Source organism: Diadema antillarum, unplaced genomic scaffold (genome assembly GCF_040938485.1).
Source record: "Diadema antillarum isolate AM-2024a unplaced genomic scaffold, OU_Dant_1.0 seq00000744_RagTag, whole genome shotgun sequence".
Lineage (NCBI taxonomy): Eukaryota > Metazoa > Echinodermata > Echinoidea > Diadematoida > Diadematidae > Diadema > Diadema antillarum.
The window spans coordinates 133,491-144,442 of NW_027271641.1; the positions used below are offsets into that span (position 1 = coordinate 133,491).

Sequence of the window (10,952 nt, forward strand, 5' to 3'; positions counted from 1 at the left end):
TCTACTATTCTAAGTTTGCTGTGTTGTTGGTTGTTGTTGTTGTTTTTTTTTTTTCAGGCTAATCAGTGCATAGAGTCACTTCATGTTCCTGTGAATTATATGAGGCAGTGAGCTTGAAAGCAACAACAGATAAAGGTACAATACCAAGGGAAGCTCAAGTACAAAGGGAACTCATTATGGCAGGGACCTAAAAACCATGACAACTACACTTGTATGTTGTTATATCGGGTTTTTCAATATATCAGGATACAAAAGCAAACAAATATAAAGAGTTAGTACATGTGCTTGCAAAATCACCTTGCTATGAGAGGGTTATGTAATATATCTGACCTTTATAATGAGGTTTCACTAAACACCAAATTCAAGAGTACATAATTTATTGTCCTTTTCTATAATTTATCGAGGCACCTTGTGTGGTACAGTAGTTTCAAACCAGTTCACACCAGTATCCATATGATTGTAAACTGAACATTTATAGGGAAATCATTCCTCTTTTTATAATGAGAATAGGCACTAATACACCCTGTACTCATACAATTGTATTTACACACAGCGACTGGATTTATGTCTGTACACATTGCACTTTCACCTGCTTCCAATTAGGGAATAACAGCTCTACTGGACCCTCTTTTGCACTCTAAAAGTAAAACCACACACTCAGGGATTACATCTATTTAAAGCTTTTGTGATGTAAGCATACATACTACACTCATATAATAATTTCACCCTGTCCTTTCCACTGAAGCAGCAGTAAATCAAAGGGTTGCACCACAGGCCTAGCATTATTCTGTTTGCACTTCAAAAAATGATCTTACACAGGACTGATTAGATGTAACTGCACAACCTTACAAAGCATTTCAACTAATAATTTCCTAACACTAAATTGATCGCAACCTACTCAGTGTATTACATGTATCTTTACATGCTGCTCCTATGCAGCTCAGGGTGACTAGTAATAGTCGGCAAACGGTATCAACTTGGTACATGCACATCATGTCACAATAGGAGAAGAATGTCAAATCAGTCACCAACTACAAACCCATGCACGGCGTTAGGCATGTTTCTTTGGGGAATGCCATTTTCCTCTTGTGTTGACATATAGACAAATGGGTTATTAATACCCAAACAAAGAGATGTACATTTTTGGAAATGAAAACATCTGCACAGATTCATAGCAGGGCACAAGCCTACAGGACACAGTCATTCAGAGTTGAATATTTACTAAAGTTTAGTACAACCAAGCCTCACTGACAATTCCAGAGTTCAAATTATTTCGGACAGCTACGCGTAGTTCAGAGTCACAGAGTAATTTCAAGGTGGTAAACACTTCTATTAAAACACTCTCAATTCCTGGCTTCCTGATTGGTCACAATTATTCTACATGATCTAGTGATCTAATCTTTAAAAAAAAAAATTACATCTCATCCTGAATGCCCCAAAGTACTGATCAAGAATTCACAAGGCAAAATATCACCCAAGAAAATGGGTGAATAATCCTCTTCTAAAATTTGTTTCTTTATAATAACTCGCAATGTTTTTGTCATTCTCCTCATCATAAAATAGTAATCCCTTTATCTCTCTACATAAAAAAAAACCATCGTTTTTTAAATGTCTAGAACACAAATGCTCTTCCTATATTGATCACTGTCTAGAAACCACACTATTCTTTAGGATGAGCATACACCTTTTGCACCTGTAAACTGGATATATTCACTTGTACTGAGATATGCTCTCCGTCAGTGCTACAAATATTAAAACCAACCACAAGCATAACAGTGTTACACTGTACACCATGGTGCTACTGACACCGTATTCAAAGGACCGGAAAATTAAGCGTTTTTATATGTACGTCAAAGTCAGCACAAGAGTGTGTATCTGGTGTTCATCTAGACTTCACAGTTTATAATAAATAAAGAGACCATTACGTTCACATTGACCCACCTTAAGTTTCACAAATCCTATATTACAGTCAATTGTAACTTTCTATGACTCTTTTCACCGTGGTAGTTGCTACACAACAACCAATAAATTGTGTAAACTACAAATCTGTGGTATACATGTAGGTGGCTGTGAGAACTAATGTGTTTTAAAAATAAATACATGTTTCTAACTTCTCATGAAAACTGAGAATGTCATGATTTTTGAAGTTATGCTCAATCAAACACAAATTGGCAATTCTGTGATTTCACATGCAAGCTCATTTCTAAATTTGCTCTGTACTATACGACAAGACAGTTGAATTTTCCCATCAAGTTAATCTCCAGTGCTACATGCATCCCTAGTACAATATGTATGTATGTATGTAAATATCTTATCTTACACGACCCCTATATATAAAATTCCATCCTCAATACAAAAAAAAAAAAAAGATTTGATGGAATTTTAGGCATAGGCCAAATGGAAAAGTGAGCTCACATGCTCCATCATGGAGTTGGCAATTGTACTCGATTGATAGCATCTTCATATGTTGTAGTTCTGATCAAAATTTGCTCAAATTTTCACTGTCCTGAACATCTCACTTTGCTTGATTCTACTCAAACACACTAAATGTTCAGGGTATATGTATCCTTTGAATATATTCAAGCACATAAAAACATCACCCATTCAAGAATTAACTTTAAACAAATGATGTTGTAGTCAAAATCATCCCTATGTGAACCCATACTACACATGCGTAAGTCCTACCTCACTCTTTACCTGAACTTATGGAGATTTTTAGCCCAAGTTCATTTCTACACTCAGACTTCTACGCAGGAGCCACGATGCTGGAAAATAAAACAGATAGACCTTTGGCAGCTATTTCATTTTTCTTTTTTTTTGGGGGCAGGCAGGTGAAGATGACAGCATGTTTCCTCCACTGTTAAATCACAGTTTTCATCACCAATCACACAGTTTGTCTCCTGCACTGAATCTACGCACCAGCCTCAAACGCCAAACAGCTTCCACTACGCAGACCATTCTCATTAGAATTACAGCAAGTTGGTGGGGGGCATCCATGGATGGCTTCAGATCTTGGCACCACACAGAGTAAGAGGTGTGGGGTTTCGGGATAGAAGGCACGCATGGATCCAGTGATCATTGTACATGCTTGCAGAAGTTATTGACGAGCGGATTGACCTCCCAGAACTTGTCTGCGTACACATGATGTCCTGCTCCCTTTATGATCTGATATGATGAAAAATAAAGATACAAAGAATGCAAACCTTTTACTGACCACCATAAAGCTCCAAACATTAATTCACTATACATTCAATTCCATTTATTTTCATATTTCACGTAATGGGTTACATCATGGAAAATTTACATTGAAAACACAAATGCTCTTACTTCGTAAATTACAAAAAAAAAAATTTAAAAAAATAATACATACACACAATAGTCATAATGGCAACTGGTCAATGTCAAAATTACAGCAGTACATGCAGGTGCACAAATATTAGAGAATATGATGGGAACTAAAACATAAAAGCAAGCTTATAAAACTTAAGCACTAAATAATCAGTAGTTATGAAACAGGGAGAGTGGATGAAAATGTCTCAACAGAACTGGATAATAATACCATATAAAGAAGTTTTAAGAAGAAGATATATTTCTAATGCAAAAAAGTAAACCACAATTGTGACTTTTTCTAAATGACTACACGTTGTATCAAACATTTTCGCCATGATTGTGTGATCAGTGGCCCAGATCTTGGGGGTAGGGGTGGCAAATAAGTTTTGCAGATTTTCTCAATATTTGTTACACGTTGGGGAAAGAAATATGAAGTTATAAGCTCTGAAAATGCATTTCAATTGTGAAATGATGATGGTTTAGTCACGATAATAAGGGGAAAATTAGATACAATTACCACATATACGCCCTACCCATGCTTGCTGCACAGTAACTCCGCACTACCGAAAGTGCACAAGTCAAAACACCGAAAGTGTGACCCTGCATAACATCCATGTGTTGCACATGGGTGTGTTAAATCACCTCATTCATTTACACATAGCCTATGGCCAGCGTAACGACCCAGCCACTAGCAATGAAATGTAGTGTATAAATATGCTATAAGGAAGTGTTCACAATCCCACACCTGCACATCGACCCTTGACCTGCTGCGCAGCTTGCGGACCTCCTTGCCGATGGAGAAGTCCATCCAGGAGCGGGAGCCGAAGACCATGCTGATGGGTAGGTCGGCCGGGATGTCCCCCACTCTCTTGATCATGGGATTTGCAGCCCAGCCCATCTGGGAGCTCATGTCCTTGAAGGCCTTCTCCCCGCTGTAGTCAAAGAAAGAATGATGTGAACAGTCAAATATCTTTTTTTCTGTGATCATGCTAAAGCAGCCTTTACACCATGTTCCCGGCAACCTTGGCAGCCCTGTTTCAGGCCACCGTGGACAAAATGGGATGGACTCGAAACAACACAGCGAGACAGGATTGGCAAACCCGACAGGCCGTGATTGCCGTGGATGCCGTGTCAGAGTTTTAGACTGTCAAAAAATTTGCCACGGTAGTCCCGGTGCTAATGAGGAATCTTGTATGCAGTGATAAAACAGGGTGAGCACAACAAAATGGGGCGGCAGGAAATAGGCCGTAACAAAACTTGGAGGCTGTCCGTTGCGGGACACGTCTGAAGATATTGATCGTCTAGCCTGACCAGACACGAGAACAGCATCTGATAGCTCTATATTTACCAAGGTGAGGACTGGAATGACCAAAACTACAGTGTAGAAAGCGAAGGGAGAAAACAGGGGAATATATGTCTCATCTACCCACGGCGCACTACATTTTGGGCAAATGGGGCTGTCGTGGCCGCCGGGAACATGGTGTAAACCCAGCTTTACATACACTGTATCTGACAAGAAGGCAGAACCCAATGTACAATGTACAGCATAGATATGCATACAGCAATGTCATCATTTCAAACCTATCTGTTGACAGCATGACATTAAATAACAGTCAGTAGGTTTTCCATTACTGTATATGCAAATAAAATTTTACAGCTTTTTTGAAGTTTCCAATAAAAACATAACTTTAGAACAGAGGTCAAATTTAGCATTAGATAAGAAAGACCAGGGAGGTGAGTGTTTCCTCTCACCTCCCTGGAAAGACTTACAAGATATGTGAAAGTCATGTACATTGAGCACATAAGATGATCAAACTCTGGAGAGACTTCAAACTACCTATACATGAAAACACATGGGAAGTGAAAACAGCTGATCAATGCATTCAAATCTGTGGATATTTTTTCTTTTATAAAACAACTACGTGAAGAAGCTATACAATCAATCGGTTGTTGTTGTCAAGGCATGTGAAAGTGTACCAGTACATACAGCAGCAGTCTGTGATACATGGTCAACATAACTAATAGACAGATAATTACATGAGAATGCTTTTCAAGCCAGGATGAATAAGTATTTAGAAGATGTCTTTTAGGAATCTTATTTTCTTTTATACTTTTTTTTTCAATTACATGAAATACATCTAATTTACACCACAAACTATGTATTGCAGTAAATCTAGCAAAAGATGTGTATCATTCTTAGAAAGGTGTCTTTTTATGAAACCTGTGTGTTTTTGTTGTTCCTGTTTTTCAACGATATGTCACACTTACGCTGGGTACTGTGCATTGCAGTGGTAGATGTACTGGGAGATGCGATTGTCTTCACAGAGCGAGGCAAACTTCTTGCCAATGTCTCCCCTCGTCTTCTGGACCAGCCAGGGCCCTGTGCAAACAAAGAATCAGTCAAATACAAATACAGACTTTGATGCAGCACAATGACCATGATTCATAATTGTTGCTTTTTGTGAAATGTGGGTTTTTATGGAATATCCGATAATTACCTCGATCAAGGAAGGAGGTTATGCTTTCATCAGCGTTTGTTTGTTTGTCAATCTTGTGTGCAAAATAACTCAAAAAGTTGTGAACAGATTTGAATGAAATTAGTAGGAAAAGTTGATAATGTCACAAGGAACAGATGATTAAATTTTGGTAGTAATCCCGGAGTTTTTAATGAATTTTTGGAGGATTTTTGATATTTTGGCAGATAAGGTCAATGACCTAGTGAGTTCAAGCTGCGCGTATTTGAGGTTTGCATGTTGACAATGCACAATAAAGCATGTACTTCGCCTGGGCCAGGCGGCACGCAACTGGAAGCTGATGATGTAAACAACAAGCTTCTATTTAAGAAATTTGGCGTTTTTCAGCATGCATGTATGGGTGGAAATGAGCTCCTTGGCAGAGGTCTGCACTCTCAGAGTTCTTTTCTAGTTCATGATTATGAGGCCACATTCAAAGATTTACTGGAAACCCTTTGGTATAGATATTACATTTTTTTACATTTTGTGCACAGCCACACAGTGCCAGATGTGAAATTGATTCTCAAGTGTTGGTTGACTTGCAAAAGTTGCAAAAATTGTGAAATATACTACATAGTCATACAAATGTATACAGTAGTCTGCAAAGAAAACTCACCAAAAGGCCCCGCTGCCCGCAGGCTGGAGAGTGGGTTGAAGGATAGGACGATGGTGCCGATGACACGCACCCAGAAGGGCAGGTTGTTGAGGTCCTCCTCCTGTCGCTCGGGGTAGCCCCAGGGGTCGAGGAGGATCAGGTGCTTCACCCTGTCAGGGTGCACCAGGCAGTAGGCTGTGCTCAGGAACCCACCCATGCTGTGTCCTACCTGCTCGCAAGAGAAAATAGTTCACATTGAACAAAGCACATTGAAACACTACTTTTAGTAATGACAGCACTGGTTACCACATCTGTATGTTTTAACTCACAAGGTGATAGATGGCACAATAAACCAATCATACGTATAACCCGTTGAAGACGAGTCCTGAGAATACTCGTGAAGGTGTCTATGGGAAACGCGTGTTAAAGCAAAATCAGTCCGTCCTCAACGGGTTAATCAATCTGTGTTGACTTGACAGTTAGACTCAGTATGGGGTATCTCACCAAGACACAAATGTTTGCGAGTGCAGGGAGTTTTATGTTTCGTCATGGTTTGCAAGCAATTGCGATCAAATTCACAAACAGTTTTCCTTGTCTCAAAGATTGTGGGAGTACAGTACTGAACAGAGACATGTGTGCATGCACGTCACATTCATGTTGAGATCACAGTTGATATATTTGTGTTTTCAAATTCACAACTAGCACTCAACCTGCAAAAATCGAAAAAATAAAAACCTTATGGAATAAATGGCATATATACAGTAATAACAGGGCAAACTTTACTTTGTGTATGAGTAATTTGTTGCTTTGTAGGACATACAATGTACATGTATTTTGAATGTGTGTAGAGTTCTCACGTTAAGACTCTAGATGAGATCTGGTTTGTAGCTCTTACCAGAATCATGTGTTCCAAGCCAACAGCTTTCCTCCATTCCTCAATGGAACGGACAAACTCCGCCTCAGCTGCCTGCGAACCGAAGGGGAACTTGGGCCTCGAGCTCCGCCCGAAGCCGAGGATGTCGAACGCGTAGATGGGGCGTGTCTCTGAGAGTGCCTCCAGGTTCAATGACCAGAGGGCCGTGCCGCTCCCGAACCCGTGCACCAGGACGAAAGGTGTTTTGGTCGAGTTGGACGGATTCAGCTTGATGGTTCTGATCTTGTTTTCCCCTCCGTCTATCTCCACAAAGAATGACTCATAAGGCACTGTGAGGCCTGTGTAAGTTAACCAAACAAAAAATTACACAATACTAGGGTGGAAATTTGTAAAGTGCACATACACAACAGTCCCTGTCTCATAAACTAAGTACAGGCAAAGGAAGAAAAGGAAATTCATCACATGAATCTTTCTCTTACAACCAAATGATCTATCAATTTAAGACAGATTTCTTTCAATATTGAGTGCTTGCATAATTTTTCCTCTACAGAGGCACAAATCACCACTGAAGATGAGACTCATATGACATTAATCCAGCAGCACCTGAATTGCCCATAGCCATCCTATTTGATTTTGTAGTGTTCTCATTCTTGCAAGTCAATTGATATTCATGACATTTGCCTCCTATCAAGCAATTATGCACTGGTTTGAGTTGAAGGTAGAAATCACTTAATTTCCTCCTGAAAGGGATGATATAATTCTCCCACTGTAACAATTGTGGTTTTCAATTGCTCATTCAATCACTTGCAAAATTGTATTTCAAGACAAAATTTCTGAAAATATGCTTGACCTGAAGTCTCCAGGGGTTTCATATTTTGCCTTGATCTTCAAAAACTAATAGTTGTATATATCAAAGTCTATGATATTATTCCTTGCAGATATTCTGCTAGAAGACTGCTGTATCATACAATACATCAGAATAATTTCATCAACCTGTTGATAGCCTAATCAAATTATTAAAAATGAAATAAAAGGTCTGCAAACTTTTCAGTCATGAGAAAATTATTAACTAAGAAATGACTCACATCCAAGTACTTTTGCCTCTGCTTCCTCGAGTAGCTTGTCTGATGTAGGCTGCCATTTTGGAGTCCATCGGTTCATGAGGCAATCTCTGTAGGTCACAGAATGAAACGACTGGTTAAAGATGATTTTTAAAATCTGAGAACAAAATTTATCTATCAGCACTTCCTGATGAAGTTCTGTCATAATTTACAATCCATCAATCATTTATATTGATGTAGAAATATAAATCATTAAATTTCATCAAGCTTTGAGGTGGAATGTGTTTTAAAATAAACATGTGAAGGGCTGAAATTAGTTTCTTAATCTGAAATTCAGGAAGGCTTACAAGTTTGATGTGGCTTTTTTTGTTATTCAAACTCCATGTCATTTCTTTCCTTGCATCCACAGGGAATTCGGGACTACTTAAAAGTTAGTCTATTAAAGAAAGAATTGAATCTTACGATCGGAACAGTGAAAATGTGATAAACATCACACTGGATAAAAATAAGGAAGTTACGACATTGTGAAGTTTTTCACCCCCCCCCCAAAAAAAAAAAAAAAAGTTCTTGGACAGTCAATACAGATGAGTGAGGTGATGATGTCATTGCCTAACAACCTGCCACATAGTTTGTACACAAAATCTTAAAATTTCTTTTTTCTTACTTTTTAAACTCAATGGGGTATGTCAATGTATGCCCTTCAATCATCATTTTGAAGTTATTCAACCATCTACTTATAACAGTATGTTCTACACTTTCATAGCAAAAAAATCACTGGAAAATTGTGAGATGATGACATCATCAGCTCACTAATTTGCATATTCATATCAACTGTTCAAGAACTGCTTGCAAAAAAATTGCCAAACTTCACAATTCCATAACTTTCCTGCTGAAATCAGATTTTCATCAAATTTTCATTGTTGTGCTTTTAAGATTTAACGAGAGTAACACATGCATTCCATGTATCTTGGATTATACCAGGTCTCTTCCCATAAACGTTCATTGTAGACTCATCAATAATGTTTGAATATGCTTGAAAGACATGGACCAAGAACTAGACAGCAAAAATTTGAACTAAGTCTGTAGATAAGCAGACACCATAATCGAGAAGACAAACCAAATTTCCTGAACAGGTGATTGTACGACTGATATGACAACTGAAGACTTAAATTGGACGGTCATGACTTTCTGAATCTAAATTTAGTAAATTAGAACTCCTCTAGAGTCTAATGCAACAACATGCAATCTGTTATCTCCAGCCTGAGAGAAAAGCTGATTTTATGATTAATAAAACAGGCCCTATGCTAAAATTTTCTACATCTGATTCCGAGTTCGACTACCAAAATAATAATTACTTCTCACAGATTTCAAGCTCTGCATTATCTCATACATTACGGTCCCTAGTTCAACATTTCGATGTGGTGTGTGTTGGTTGATTTTTCATTTGGCATACACATATCACATCATGCAGTATACGAAGTAGTGATTCTGTCACTGTGAGCAGTATAGGTTCATCAACTTTGAAATGTATATTCGGACCTCGGTGCCAAACAAGTACATATTTGAATATAGTATATTTTATATATACAGTGTGTCCCATGAGGAGGGAAACTCAAGTACGGTGTATAAATCATGACAGGCGTCTGGTTGGGCTACCGTACTTGTTGTTGGTCTCTTTGCTGGTAACTCTCAGCTGGGATTGAGAACTTGAGAAGTCCACTCATAATGGGCCCCACTCACCATGCTCACAAGCTCTGCTTCTTGGTGACTCACTCTCAGACTCAGTCATATCCATTTGCTTCAATCATGATTGTTACTGTGACTATGCCTGGTTTTCAATAAATTGAAATTGAATTGAATTGAATTAACTAAATTATTGTATAAGTATAATGCAGTTCTGTATTAGGTTCTACGCAATAGCAACAACTTCTCCAGTGGTCAACTAACACAGTAATGTCAGTATACAGTCTAGTGGCTAGTGCAATCATGTAGCATGCAGCCCGCCGGCCCGACTCCCTCCCACTTGCTTACCCGTCAGCATCGGACCGCTTGAAGATACTGCACCGCTGCTTGTTGCACAGTCGTAATCGGCGCTCGCTTCCCCCTTCAGATTTCATTTTCTCCTTAATTTCTGGCTCGATTGCCGATCCAGCCCCAACAACCTCTGATGATGATGCCATAATGAGTTCAAGAATCACTTTTTCGCAGATTACTTGTAGAAATAGGAGCTGGTACATATAAGAAGTTGTCGATCTCTCTCGCACCTCTTACAAATTTTGCAATGTCATTCCGAGTCGGTGGATATATGTGCGTGTTTACATTATTAGTAGCCCCACATCACACACACAACACAGCCGGCCCGTGTATTGTGTATGCAGTCAGCTGGTAAACAGAGAAGAACGGCCCATACCCGTATGACCAAACCAAATCAAAGAATGATATAAATGGAGAATACGTCACTTTGTATGGTAAACATTGGCTGTTTTACTTTTTTTTTTATTGAAGCGCGACAACGCTCACGAGTATCGTACGTGTCCCATGAATAATTCAAAGATTTTTATGTATGATGTTTGTATCAT

At 38.8% G+C, this 10,952-nt stretch overlaps 1 protein-coding gene across 1 annotated transcript; it reads right to left on the minus strand.

Moving 5' to 3' along the window:
- Positions 1 to 3,017: 3,017 nt before the first annotated feature.
- Positions 3,018 to 10,553, minus strand: LOC139738468 ((Lyso)-N-acylphosphatidylethanolamine lipase-like). Its single transcript, XM_071649095.1, has 7 exons — positions 10,405 to 10,553; positions 8,398 to 8,483; positions 7,334 to 7,650; positions 6,460 to 6,667; positions 5,599 to 5,710; positions 4,076 to 4,262; positions 3,018 to 3,165 (listed from the first exon to the last, which is right to left on the minus strand). The coding sequence occupies exons 1-7, from the start codon at positions 10,551 to 10,553 to the stop codon at positions 3,076 to 3,078; spliced, it is 1,149 nt and encodes a 382-aa protein (XP_071505196.1). The 3' UTR covers positions 3,018 to 3,075.
- Between the last annotated feature and the right edge of the window lie 399 nt (positions 10,554 to 10,952).